Raw genomic sequence first — 15,065 nt, 5'->3', positions numbered from 1 at the left:
TGCATCAGAAACATTCAGGAGCAATTGCCAGAGGGCAAAATAGTCAGAAGATGTTTGTGGTTTATTCATGAATTAAGTAGAAACCCTGCGTTTCTAGTTTAAGAAAAAATGAAGACACCACTTATTAGTTTGTATTTAGTTTTAGTGTTGCCAATTGTTGGTTATATTTATTTTAACTTTTTTTTCTGAGGAACTTCAGAACTATCTTGTTACTATTCATGTTTTTGGTCAGAACTCGTAGCTACTGCATGGATGTGGTATTCTGGTTTAATTTACTATATTTTCATCGTTGTGTTTTCATTTTAAATTGTACTTACAAAAACCTGAATGTCTAATCTCTCTATAAAGCTCTATAAAATACTTTCATAGTGATCACAGAGCATGTTCTCCCTGGCTAGCCAGAGTTGTTTGTATTGGCCAGGCTGTGATCATTAAGGCAGCTTTTGGTTAGGATCCGTTTCAAATTTTGGCAATGATCCAGAATTTTGCTGATGTATATTTTTAGTTTTAGGCCCATTAGGAGCAATAAAATGTTTGATTTTGTAGCGTTTGTATCCCAGTGATGCAGAGTTTTTAATGCATTTGGATAATTTGGTTAACTTGAACTGGCAGTGTTCCTGTAGTGCTGTCCTGAAACTGACTAATGGTAGTGTTACTGTGTTCACTGCACTACCTTGGCTAAGTGTACTCTTTTCTGACACATTCATACATATGCGCACACACCTCTTTCTCTCTCTCACACACACATGCATAAACACATGCATTCTCTTGATTCTCTGCCCCCTTTTCTCTAGATGTGAAGGAAAACTCCGTCAGCCAATCAGGCAGTTCCAGTGTGGTCAGTATCGACCGGGAGTCCCGTGAAGCCATTACCTCCCTCCTCTTCAGTGAGGCGCCCATGCCTGGCCTGTGGGTGGGCACCTCGCAGGGCACCGTGCTGTCTATATCCTTTATCCTGCCAGCCCCAGGAGAGCAGAGACTTCTCCAGCCCATCGTTGCAGCACCCAATGGTGAGCTCCATGGTGGGCATAGCCACCTGCTATGAAGAAGACTTACAACTTCTCCAATGTATAATTAAAACATTGGCAATGTGATTTGTTTGATCATTCAGCAGGTTTTCACTTTTTCTTGCATGAAATAAACAATTCTTGTGTAATTATACCACATCATTCTACTATCAATATCTGCAACGAAGTATGGAATAAATATTCTACCGTGCCATTGGTTTTACATGTAAAGATGATTCTTTCAAGATTCAGTGGTCATATATTGTCTTGAAACAATCCACTTGAGAAATGAACATTCAAATAAAAAGTTATGTAGGCACTTACATCTGCCACACATGCGCCCCCAGTAGTAACTGTTCTGTTTGTTCTGGTCTTTTATCTAGTAGAGGACTATATAAGCTTCCTGTGGTGTGTGGCTTGTTTCATTTTAAGTTTTTAAGTTTTTTTGTTCAGTTAAACTCAAGTGTCTAAAAATAGCGTTCTGTTATTTTTTTTTTTTCATCGATCACTGATTCAAGGTGCACTGCTGTAACACCTACACTATTGCAAAACATAGACTCTTTGCACTTTGATGAAAAAAACCATGTCTTGATTGGTAAAACCACTGGAGATTACTAAAGAACTAACTAGGCAGTCCCCTTCCCAAAAGCAGGGCTGAAATTGACACCCCAGGTTGATAATTATGGTATTTTTAATCCAATATCTGTCCGCAAGTCAAACAACTGCCAATACCACAGTGATGGTATCGATATTGCTAAAATCCCCCTCTGATCTCTAAGCAGTGAACCTGCTCTTTGTGTATGCTAGCAAATGTCATTGTTCATTATGTGTTACTTCCATTGAACAGAAAGTGTTTTCGGGCAACACGGTGGTGGTGTGGGTAGCACTGTCGCCTCACAGCAAGAAGGTAGGCTGATAGGAGACTCTAAATTGCCCATAGGTATGAGTGTGTGAGTGAATGTTGTGTCTTCCCTGCGATAGATTGGCAGCCTGTCTAGGGTGTATTCCTACCTCTCGCCCAATGCACACTGGGATAGGTTCCAGCACCCCCCGCGAACCAGCCCAGGATAAGCGGGTATAGATAATCAATCAATCAATCAATTAAACTTTATTTATATAGCACCTTTCAGACAAATCAAATTGCAATTCAAAGTGCTTTACAAGCGATTGATAAAACATAAAATGTTAAAATGGATTTAGAGACTAATGCACACCCAGTTGAATAAGACAACAATAAAAGGTGGGTAGTTAAGGTAATAAAAGATTCATAATAAAAATATAATACAAACAATAAAAATAACAAGAAATAAAATGACGAGATATTACCAAAGTAAATTTTATGAAAAAAACAGTGAAATGTTAATAAAATAAAATAAAATTCATGATCAACAGGGTTGATAAAACAAAATAGAATAAAATAAATAATAATGATGATAATAAATAAAATAAGTGTAATACTAAGACAATAAAATGATAAAACACTACATAAAAGCCATGGATGGATGGATGGATGGATGAAAGCATTTTCATGAGCATTTGAAAATGAGCATGTCAATGTACATGAATAGATTGTCAACCGTGAAAAGTGTGGTTTAAAAAAAAAAAAAAAACTTCTTATCAGGGAAAACAGCAAAAAAAAAAACAATGAGGTCTGAGCACAAAGAAAGGTAAAACCAAGTGGTTTGAGTGTTTCTAAGCGAATTTAGTTTGTGTGATAACCAACCATTATGAACACATTTTGTACATAAAAGCTCTCCAAAAGGACAGCATTTGACTGAAATACAGCGCTTAGTCTAAAAGAGAGAATGGGAAAGAATATTTGTTTTGTTGGGCTCCAGAGGGTACCATCCTAAATTGAATTAGCATCTGGAAGTGGAATATGGCTGGGAAAAAAATGTACACAATATTCCAATTTTGAGAGGTTTGGTGCCATTTGGAGAGGTTTTTGGGAGATTTGGGCCCACCTTTGGGAAAATGCATGTCACATTTTACTGCTTTGTTCAATCCTAACCCTAGCTTCAAATTTTCTATCTCGTGTTGTATACATTCTTGGGTAGGATTGGATAAAGATTCTGGTTTTGTCCAGTATCAGAAGTACATACAATCACTACAGAATTAAGAAAATACAAAACATTTTTGGATTATTTGTAGTTTTTCAGAATAAATATGTCCTGTATGTTTACGGAGTGAGACTCCCATAGGATCAGGTCATTGGTCATTTTGGTACAAATGTTCTATTTATTTCAAGCTTTGAACCAGGTTTGTACTGTATATAATTTTGGAGATAATGCGGTTTATTTAAGATAGGGGGGATTTTTACAAAACCCTTGGATTGGGATAGGGTTTAAGGGGTTAATTAAAACAACAAATGAGAGCCCCATGCACACAGAAATAATATTTGCTTCGCCATAGCGTTGTGCAGTCAGCCATAACATTACACATTAATATAAAAGCACTTGTTGAGGCTGAATTGTTTTTTCTTCAGTTTTGGAAGACTTTACTAATTTTGGCAACTCATCAGCATGGCTAAAGCAAATTCTCTGGGGAGTGGGTCAGAAGAGGAGGAAGCATGGAGACTAGCTAGGATACATACGGACATGAGGAAGATGTATGTATTGCTGCTTGTAATGTTTTAATTAGAATAATTTTGCATTGGTCATAAGAGACAACTGCTTGCCTTTGCTAATAATGCTCAGCACTGTACTGGAGGATAAATAATAGGCTTACCTGTTAGTATAAGGGCATTGTTAGTGTACCCTGGGCTGTATTAGTGTAATGGCTCGTAGTGACCTGCTTTTTTAGAATTCATACCACTCACAATGAAATTGAGTGTTTTTCAATATGGTGGCACTCATACTGTAGGTGGCTCAGTCATGGATTCTTTTTGATGTACCAGATTACCATGAAGCTAGAACATAGACTTTTTCTGATGGTGGAATATTATTTTATTGTTGTCTTATTGTATGTAATGTGGGGTATTAGTTTATTCATGGTCTATACTTAGGGCATGGAAAGTACTCATTCAAATGCAGCTAAAAGCACAGAAGGCACAATTACTTCAGCAATTAATCACGCTGTCTGTTTTGAGTATGAACATGCTAGCTAGGGTGATTAAACAAACAAAGAAACAAAAACAACTTCACACTTCTCTCACAAGAGTTGATTGAGCTATTGTCACCAGCCATGCGACTTTTGACTTTTGGTTCATGTTTTTCCTTCAGCAACATGAACCAATATTTAGTGTTATGAAATGCAACATTTAATGAAAAATGTAGGCTACTCTCAAAAGGCAAAAACTTCCTGGTTTTAAACCTAGCGGCCCTGAGGCTTAAAAATTCCATTGCAGTTGGGGACTCAAACCGACCAGGCTCCTTTTTCACACTAATTAAAAACATCCATTCATAAAACTAAAATGCTTTATTCCTTGTGGTAGCAAGGCCCTAGCTCAGGAGACTCTTTTTGCCGCATAACCTCGACCAATCAGAATTGAACAACCAGGATGGTGACAATAGAGGTTGGTTACAGTTTGAATTACATTTCATTTCACCAATAAAATATCCCTTCTGGGGTTATTTTGAATGAGATAGCGAGCGCCATTTTTTTTTTTGTGACATTTTGATTTGGAAATTGCTGTATAATTCAAAGTTCCTCAGGACACTGGCAGCTTAACAGCATTTTAGGACACCTATATATTGTATATGACAGCATAAATACATAGGTGTAATAACCAAATAGCATGTAAAACATTTCACAGTGAGTTTTTCTTGTAACAGAAATGTATAATAATACCTTCAATGAGGTTAGATTTTTTAATAATGACCCAATTGATTTCGGTGCAGGCACGAATGTAAAGTCAAATGACCTGTTAAAGTGAGCCCAGGTGCCAATTTTGTTTTAATGTTTGTGCATGGAACACCTGTGAATACATTGCCAGCAGAAAGTGTCACCTCCCTCTGCAATTAGAGTCATTATACAGGAAGAGGGAAGCGGATAATAAATCGTATTAAAGAAAACAGCGGTTATTTTCTGATAAGTTAGGTATTTATGTGGTGTTATTTGAGTAGCATTTATGACATTGTGAAAAATAAACTCAAAATATGTTTTCTGAAAAATCGCCAAAACGAGTTTGACATCCCAATTAGAGTCTTACACAAGTTTTATGTTGCAAACTGTTATAATGCGATGAGAATAATGAAGAGAGTTACCGGATCCATTAAAATATTTGAATGGCTTCTATGCTGATACCAGCCCAATATTAGCTGGTATTAGGGCTTTTTTTTTCCCAATTAGCAATGTTATTTTCAGATCACAGAGTTAAGCATTCACCTTAAGATGAATCACCCCGAACTGCAACGTGGTATGACATCAATTACAATGCAGAATGACGGAAGCTGTCCTTATGAGGAAAAATGACACTCTACCGCTCCCTACTGTCAGAACCCCGCAAGCATTTCCCTCTGGAAGGCAGAAATTCTAGCAGAGGCAAATGCATCAACTGAAACCTTAAACCACTGTAAATCATTATTTCTTTCTAGCCTATATGTGCGGTCATAATAGCATCATAATACTAATACATTTCAAGTCTTGTTTATCATAATATATTGCCTTATATGTATAGCATTGCAATGTCATACTGTGCCAGTATCCTTATCCTTTCTGTATGTATGTACTGTGTGTATACGTGCATATGCACATATCAATGTGTGGTATGTGTGTGTATCCCCCAGGTACATTGTTTAGACTGAAAGGCAGCATCCAGAGGCTTGCCTTCCTGGACGGGACAGGGGCGCTCCTGCCGCCTGCCCATGAGACCTGGTGGGAGCCCAATAAACCCAAGGACCCTGAGGAGAGGGAGGAGCAACAGCAGCACGGCCCCCCCTCGGTTTCCCTCCCTCCCTCCTCCCGGGACACCAACAGCACCCACTTTGCCGTTTTCTGTTCGGAGAAGCAGGCCGAGGTTGTCGCCCTGCCCTCCCAGACCAGCCTTTCCAAACACACTGTGACCGAGGCCTCTTTCGCCCTGCGCGCCGACGTGGTCCAGCTGGACGGTGCCGTCTGCCTCGCCTGCTTCTGCGCCAATGGGCACATCACGGTGTTTAGGTAATGAACAGCCATGCGCACATTCTAGGACATGACACTCATTTATGTACACATTTATGTCATGTATGAGAAAACACTCATACAGTTAGACCTACAAAGTGCCATCCAAACATTAACAATACTGAGTGGTGACAATACAATAGTTAATGCCACATGCAGTAATGCAGTATAATGTAAAGTTCCCTAGCAGGCATAGATTTATGTTTTAATGGTGACTGAAAATTTTGGTTTGTGTCCACGGCACTGATCACTGCAGAATAAGTGCTATCTTTCAACCTGCACTTTTTTCACCATGTAAGAATTCTTGTACTTGAGCATTTGAGATCTTTACAATGTGCAGCAAGGTTTGTTTCTTCACTGTCTGTAGCTTGTGGAGATGGGACAGTCCATCAAATTGTTGGCCACCAATATGAATAGTGTTTATTTAATCCTTATTTTTAAAATTCGGTCACTGGCATCATTGGAATCATTTATGGTATGGTGCTTCCTGTGACTTATATACTTACCTGTCCTACTCTGGTTTACTGAAGTCATTGAAGTTACCCACCTGGCTCTACCTACAGCAGCAGAAGCACTCATCTGGAAGTCAAACTGGGGCCATTATGGGATCATGTGTAGTTATTTAATGACTGTGCCACATTGCCATAAGCTCATGGTGCTGTTCTCCATCTGTTTTAGTTTACCCAGTCTAAGGCCGCTGCTGGACGTCAGTTATCTGCCACTGACTGACATGCGCATTGCCCGGACCTTCTGCTTCTCCAACAGTGGCCAGGCCCTGTATATGGCCTCTCCCACAGAGATTCAGCGTATCACATACAGCCATGAAATGTGTGACAACCTGCAGGTGAGGGAAGGAGCAGAGCAGAGGAGGGGAGGGAGGGTAAGACCAGAATGGTGGTGCCTTTATTTCATGTGCACAGTTTAAAGAGGTTGGACAGCACATGGATCACAGCTGGTTTTGTGAACTGGTGGCCCTGCTGTGGCAGAATGGCTCGACAGCTGGGCATGGTGGTGAACACCAGATCAGAACTGCGTTCTTCCTGGAATATGTTAACAAGTGGTGTGTGTGTGTGTGTGTGTGTGTGTCTGTCTGTCTGTGTGTGTGTGTGTGTCTGTGTGTCTGTGTGCATCCGTGTGCACGTGTGTGTTTCAGGAAATGCTTGGAGAGCTGTTCACGCCAGTGGAGACCCCAGAGGCTCCAAACAGGGGTTTCTTTAAGGGCCTCTTTGGCGGAGCAGCACAGACCATGGACAGGGAAGACCTTTGTGAGTATCACCTTGCATAAACACTCATTGTTTCTTCTTGATGCAGTGCATTGTGTTTTTTATTGAATGCAGATGACATCACCCATGCATTGTTTGCATGCATTGATATGGTACAGAGAGTACACAGTCTTTCAATTCTATTGGTTTCCATATTAGAACATAACTAACCCTCAATTTTTCAAACTTAAGCCATGTTGTAATGTCCTTTTTGATGAGAAGCGGTTATTCCTGGCTACAAGATTGATGACAAGGCTGAAATGGTTAGACCTGAGGCCTGAAAAGGCAGTAATAATAATATTAAGGCTGCAGCATTTCCATAGTGTTAAGGCAAAACCTGTGACAGTTCTGACATGCCGGTCTTTCCCTCACAGTTGGTGAGGTGTCAGCTGGAAAGGCCTCACGTAGCCTCGCCCAGCACATCCCAGGGTCGGGTGGCATTGAGGGCGTGAAGGGTTCGGCTTCAAATGTGGTGGGCGAGTTGGCACATGCCCGGATAGCCCTGGATGAGAGAGGGCAGAAGCTGAGCGAACTGGAGGAAAGGACGGCTGCCATGATGCACAGTGCAGACTCCTTCTCCAAACATGCTCATGACGTAAGAGAAACATTGGTGCCATATGGAAATCTGACCCCATGGAAAACTAACCCGAGGGTCACTGTATATAAAAACAATCCCAGGGTTATTTTTCTAGTATAGAAAAGTGCCCCCCTCTTCTTATAGAAAAACAACCCACATATTGTAATCCAGTTTTTTGGAAATGGGGTCAATTTTCCATAGCATAAAACCATTGTAGGTAATGAAAAATTGAAAAAATTATTTATCTGTGGGATCACTTTTCTATAAAGGGGGTCACTATTCTACACTAGAAAAATGACCCCTCGGGTCAACTTTCCATGGGGTCACTTACAAGCGATCTAATATAATTTTAAAACCCCGGATTTTCACTTTGCTCACTGCACTAATCTCAGCACCTGCATTGTTTAGACAGATAGCAGATGAGTATGCATCCTCTGAAATGCAAGCGGCCAGCTTCTCCTTCACAGTTTTGCAGTCTAGCAGTTGATCTCTGCAGTTGTTGTGCCAGAGGACTCTGCTGCTGCCGCAGCCGGTGCCAGTAATCTGTGGGCACCCAGTCAACTACAGGCGGGGACCGTCCTGCCCACTGAAGCCCTCCATCTCTGGGAGGCGCTGTCTGGTGACATGCAATCTTGTACGGTTGCCAGCTGCAGTCTCCGTGGACAGTGGGGGGCATCACTGACCATCTGTACCCTTCCATGTAAATTTTTAACTACTGAAAACAAGACCTTAATCACAGCAGTGAAAGTCCCTAACCCTGTCAGACATTGAACCTATTCCAAGCTCAACCAGTGGAAGGATAGGTTAAAATATTTAGTGAAATGCAAATGCAAAGTGCGTACACTGGGCACTACCTATTTTCTAAATGTAGTCATCGACTTCTCCCCTGTTTTTTGTAGCCACCTCAGAACTAATCTGTTTATTAGAATTGGTTTTGTGTTCGCAGTGACTTACATTCACTGATGTTTTTGTTCATTATTTTTTATACATTAGATGAGTGGCACTGACTACATTCAATTAGGCCACAGAAGGAAATTCTGATTATGAGAATTACTTGCATGTGTCCAGTTGAACAAACTCATTGACTACTTGTTCAGTAAACCCTGACAAAGGCTTTTGGAGCCACAACACATAACCTGTAAACAGTTTTTACAAATGTTCTGGGTCCATCCAATGGAAGCCTGCTTACAGTGCGGTCTGCTTATTCTTACCCATCTTCCTTTCTCAGGTGATGCTGAAGTATAAGGACAAGAAGTGGTACCAGCTTTGACTCAGGCCCAAGAAGCCAGAGGGAGTTTGGTTTCAGGTGGTTTGGTTTTAATTATGTACACAGTTGTATTTGGGAACTGCCATGCCTTTCCACCTCGCTGACCTCTTTACAGGACCACAGAGAGGCATTTTGTTGTACCCACCTCTCACCTCTGGCACCATATCACACCCTATATGACATTGTAGCCTTCAGTCATGTGACTTCAACTGATGGGCAGGGTAAAACAGCACAAATAAATTGGTGGGAGGGAGGGTGGAGTTCCCTTGTTCTCTTTCTTCCCCTACGATTTTACCTCCACTTTTCTATTTCCCAGTGTCCAAAGACTGCTCTTGGAAGGGAAACTAGTAAAAGTCTGCTGGAGTCAAGGCCTGGATGCCATGAATCTTCTGGCTGTTCACACAGCCTCATCTCATCTACTGTCACAGTCCCACCTGTCCTGGGGTCTAGAAATTAAAATGGAAAAAAAGGATAGAAAATAAAAATCCAGAAAGCTAATGAATTCTGTAAACACATTTAGTTCTGTTCGGTGTGAAATGAGTTTCAAAATATTTTTTTCAAAAAATGGAATTGCAAATACCATTCCTTGTCTTTGAGAGAGAAGTGTGTGTCTAATAGGAAGCATTGAGCCTAAAATCTTGTAAAGGCTACGTGTATGTTTTAGGATGAATGAAACACAAATGACTGGAACAAATGACCCTGATTGAGAGCGTTATTTTTCTTCAAGCTTGAATTTTTGTTCAGAAAAGTAGTGACTTCTCTTTGAATGGGACACTGTTGTCTCTGGACGATCTACTTCCTACATTGTGGAGGAGCTAAGACTACTGAGAGTTGTAGTAAGGTTGTATTACCTGTGGAGGGCATAGCCCCCCAAACAAAATAAAATGATCAGTCAGGTACTGCAGAATGTACTACATTCTCTCTTATCTTGGTTGGAATTTCAGGAATGTTCTTTATATACGTATCTGCGTGGATATATGTATGTATGCAGGAATGTTATGTGCATGCAAATGAGCTTACATGCATATATTTAAACTTGTTGAGATGTGTATTTCCTTAAAATTGTCTGTGTGGGGTTTAATGCTTTCCTTTTCTTTTTGAAAAACCTATCACGTGTAAGAAAATGCTGCTATTTGTGTTATTTGTGAAAGCTTCATCTTCAACATGTGGTATGTTTTTTATTTTAAAATGAAAGCCAAAGCTCAGTTTTTGCTCAGAATTGCTGCCAAACTTGTAAATTATGTAAATAGAGGAGAGTGGCTACTGGAGATTGTGTGAAAGTCTATCTGACTCTTCTCACCGAACTTGGAGATCTAGAGAAATATGAGCGTCATATTCCATAAGTGGCACAGGTCCGTTGTCAAGACCCGAAGAGTTAGCATATATCCAAAGGTGGTATTTTGGCCACAGATTCTAACTGAACAACCAGATACTACATATTCTTGAAGTCCATCTCACTACCACTAAAGCCAAAATATTCCATTTTCATGAATCGTCTGAAAGTTTATCAAGAGTGCGACCAAGCACACTGTGGCAATGGGCATCCTGTACTGTAATCTGTATGTGAGTTTTATGGAAACATTCTTTAATTTCTTACTTGTCGCAAGAAATTAACAAAAAACATAAAACCAAGCTGTGTTAGTGGCTTTTAGCAAATCGCACACTTGACAAACAAATCATACCTTATTGAATAGTTCAGTTTAGTGACACAAAGTCTACAAAAACATTTTTGGCATTGCTTTCTTCAAGTGCAAACCTGATTCTTGTGATTTACAATATATAATAAAACATTTTTCTTGCACATGCGTACACATACACACACACACACACACACACACACACACACACACATTTAAAACTCCTATTGTCACCTGAAATCTCCTGTAGTTACAAAGCAGAGGACAGAAGAAGGAACACTTAAGTGTCTGGTGAGTTTAACAAATCTGTTTATAGTCACAGTGTGAGTTGGGCTGTGACATTGGGCTTGTGAACTGCAGTAGTGTCAGAAGTTGGATTTTTTTTTTCTGAATGTAACTTTTTTTTTTACCTCAATAAGTATACCAGGGTACAAATATTCAAGTGCAAAATTTTGTTATTTGTACATTTAAAGCGCTGTTGTTCAAAAATTGTTTTACAAAATAGAATACTTGCTGTAGCAACAATTCTTTTGATTGCTCTCCTCTCACAATTTAGAAATACTTGTACAGTTTTAATGGAAGGCAAGCACTGTACAATTTATTTTTATAAAGTTTAATTATGAGCATCTGATTTTGATCAGCACCAAAGTCTGAATTATTCGTGAGATAAATAATTGCGTATGCCATATCATTGTCAGACTGTTAAGTAATGCATTTCCTTTTGAAATTTGTCTTTTAAAAGGACCAAAATGTAAAAAGGACAAATTGTATCTGTCTTACTTTTATCGGTGTCTATGGCAAGCCATGGGTATGGCCACCAGTTTGGCTCCTCTTGATTTCTCACATTGTACTTCAGTCCTCTGATAGCTAGGGGTCAACATCACCTCATTGTCAAGTCCCTTCACAAACAATTACCTAATTTACACCACATCAATAATCTAAATTAATAAAGTAAATGCCACTAATTACGCACAGATGATGATTGACTGCGATGTTACACTCACATGTTACATTCAGTTCAATTACTTACACAGTAGAAATGCTGTAGTATTTATAAATGTAACAAAAAAGTTAAATAAAATAAGAAATAAATTCATGATTGAACTGATTAACTAATCATGGTCTGCAATCAAGACTTTAAGAAGAGTGAGGTGCATTCGTGCTGGGCTACAACAAAACCCTGCAGCCACAGTGACCCTTTTTGGATGAGTTTGGACACCCCTGCTTTATATGGATGCATTTTTCTTTTTACTGCAGTGGTACTTAATCCTGGACCTGGAGAGCCACCGAGTCTGTGTCTGTGGTTTGTGGTTTTTCTTTAAGATCAGCGATCGATTCAGACCCAGGAAACCAGATGACCTGAGTTAACTTTGTAATCAACTGCTTTAATTGATCAATTTCTGTGCTCCTTAAGTTCAACAAAAGCCAGCAGACCCTGTGGCTCTCCATGTCCAGGAGTGAGGATACACCATGTTTTTTGTAGCATTTGAACTTCCATTCATGTTCACCATCCTTCCTGACTATTCCTATATTAGGTCAATTAATTTTTTTTACAGATATCCCAATTAGAAACTTACGTGTACAATTAGTCACTTGACCGTGCAGTTGGAGTGCCTATGGCGACCCCTGGAGGATAACCATTGAAAAAGAAGTTTAAATCCCTGCAGATCACATGGTGGAAACAAACTGGTGACCCTAGTCATGGGGCATGGTTACTCACTCAGTGTGAAAGTCAGTTTGTGAAATGATAATGCAATATATTTGTATATTTGCAAAGTATACAGTTTATATTTCAGACAAAAAAAATGTTTTATGGTGTAATCTGAGATAATGGATATTTGTTTCCTTAAAAAAGCTTATATATTCTCCATATTCAAAATTAACAGTGATGTGTCTTATTAGAGCTGTATTGCTATTGCAGAGGCACTGATGCAGTGTAAAAGGGTCACGTGGAAGCTTTATTCTTTTTCCAGAGGAAATCATTGTTATTGATGCTGGAAATCTCCATAGCCATCCATCTCTTCACCAGATGAATTTTATATTAGTCTCTACACAGATGTGGACAAATGCTATTCTGTGCTTAAAAATAAAGGCTTTGGCTTCCTTAGTTCCATCCCTTAGATGTTTACCTCTTTGTTTGAGCTAAACAAGCTACACAAGGCATTAACTATAGTTTCTTGGCATTTGCACAACTTTTCTTAGTATTATTAGTTTACTGGAAGCCCCCTTTTCCAAAAAGGAAAGCTGGAATGAGTGCCACTATTAGTTGGCCAGACTGTCTAACTTGGGTTAGTAAGCAACCTTTGAGTCTGTAATTTAAATCCAAAATCCAATGCAATTTAAATCCAATCATTTAAAACTAAATCAACCATGTACCTCTGTCTTGGGGTAAAGTGACCATGTTGAGATATTTTATGCTAATATCACACGGGTATAGTACTTCATCTTCTTTCACAATTAAGAACTACTGTAGACATATGACATCCCAATGGAGAATAAATATATATTTCAGAAGAAGGTGTTGGTTTTCATTTGTCAGTTATTCTGAAACTATCATACGCCAGTCCAACGGTTATCCACCAGGTGTCCCCATACTGTAGGTCCTCAAAGTTCCATCAGTTGGCAGTAACCAGACACCTAACTAATTGTTCATGGGTAAGTGTGGAAGTGAAACATGCATGCCCAAACATCAAGATACATTTCCATTGATGAGAGTGTAAGACTGTCTTACTCAGTGCGTTTACATGCACAGTTGAAATCGATCTATATTAATAGCTCGATTTGGCCAAAGATGAGATTTAATTGGATTATTATCATTGTCCCAATATACATGACTCGGAAAGAATCGATTTATTGAACGAGGTATGTCTGACGAAGGCTTCTTATAAATCCTGCTTCCTCCAATTTTGTCACAACTTTTTTGAGTAGTTCGCCATTCTGCGTTTTTCTTCCATCCATGTATTTTAGGATATTTAACTCCTTTAGTTGCAATAGCTTGAAGTTGGTCTCCTCGTCCGTCCAGAAATGTGTTTTTTTCGCCATGATACTAGGGAGGGCAAAACGGAGCTTTAGAATGTTGCCAGCAGTGTATGCGCGTGAGCTCGACAATGCATTTCTCATAGAAAGGGTCATTTGTCGCCTTTTTTTAGTTCATTACAGTGGTGATAGAAGTGAAAATAATTAAGTGGTACTGTGCTGTTAGCCTTTATTGATCGCCGTACAAGGTTAATGTGTAGCTAATAAGTAGCTAGCACAATCAGACAGCACTAACTCATAAAAATGTACTTTGAATGGTACTTGCTCAATCGAACAGTAATTGTGAAAAACATACGATTATAGTCAACGGCACCAAAATTTTCAGTCACATCCTCAATAAATGGCAAAAGTCCCAGTAGAAGATTGAATTAAATCTTTTAAAGTTATATATTTTCCGAAACGTTATCGATTCCGCTTGGCCACCATGAGCGTATAGTTGCTATGTAAATTATGGAACATGCACAGAACGCCTAGGCCAATTTTTGGCCTATTGAAGCATATGCATGCCGTAGTAAATCGACCCACAACCACATTACCTACGTATGTTAGTCCGACTGAAAAAAACGACTTCGTACGATTTCAGTCAGGCTACTGTCAGTGTGTTTACATGATGTTTGAAAAACATTTTATTGTTTTAGTCCGGCTAAAACTGGACTTTTAAAAATCATGTAATCACTAGTCCGACTAAAAATCATACGAAGTCGATTTTTTCAGTGTCGGACTAACATACCTAGCTAATGCGGTTGGGGGTCGATTTACTACGGCATGTATATGCTTCAATAGGCCAAAAATGGTCGTTCTGCACATGTTCCATAATTTGCATAGCAGCTATACGCTCACGGTGGCCAAGCGGAATCGATAACGTTTAAACGCACTGAATGCTTACATGATTTTTAAAAGTCCAGTTTCAGCCAGACTAAAACAATAAATTTACTTTTTCAAACATCATGTAAACCCACTGACTCATACATACTAGACTCATCATAAAAGACTCAAACAGGCTGAGAAGGGCATGCATGAATGAGAAACTGGTGTAAACACGTATAAGTGGAAAAAGAGCAATGTTGACACTGGCTATTGACACCAGATGGAGAACATTGCGCTGTTGCATTGAAGTGCCATAGACTGACCTCATCCAGTGGTCTGAGAGTTGTGAAGGTAGAATTCACACAAAAAAAG

At 39.4% G+C, this 15,065-nt stretch overlaps 1 protein-coding gene across 4 annotated transcripts in view; it reads left to right on the top strand.

Moving 5' to 3' along the window:
* LOC118225613 (syntaxin-binding protein 5-like) overlaps nucleotides 1-13,367 on the top strand; it is a 119,292-nt gene extending 105,925 nt beyond the window's left edge. For 3 of the 4 annotated variants that reach the window (XM_035414265.1, XM_035414243.1, XM_035414276.1), the window contains 6 exons: nucleotides 795-1,010; nucleotides 5,735-6,107; nucleotides 6,786-6,951; nucleotides 7,261-7,372; nucleotides 7,744-7,964; nucleotides 9,175-13,367. In XM_035414265.1, the coding sequence (XP_035270156.1) occupies nucleotides 795-1,010; nucleotides 5,735-6,107; nucleotides 6,786-6,951; nucleotides 7,261-7,372; nucleotides 7,744-7,964; nucleotides 9,175-9,216 (1,130 nt within the window). In that variant the 3' untranslated portion in view covers nucleotides 9,217-13,367. The remainder of the gene's footprint in view (nucleotides 1-794; nucleotides 1,011-5,734; nucleotides 6,108-6,785; nucleotides 6,952-7,260; nucleotides 7,373-7,743; nucleotides 7,965-9,174) is intronic. The other variant, XM_035414254.1, reaches the window with a different exon arrangement.
* Nucleotides 13,368-15,065: the final 1,698 nt, after the last annotated feature.

The sequence above is a fragment of the Anguilla anguilla genome, chromosome 1 (assembly GCF_013347855.1).
Source record: "Anguilla anguilla isolate fAngAng1 chromosome 1, fAngAng1.pri, whole genome shotgun sequence".
Classification (NCBI taxonomy): domain Eukaryota; kingdom Metazoa; phylum Chordata; class Actinopteri; order Anguilliformes; family Anguillidae; genus Anguilla; species Anguilla anguilla.
This window is presented reverse-complemented; position numbering and strand designations above follow the sequence as displayed.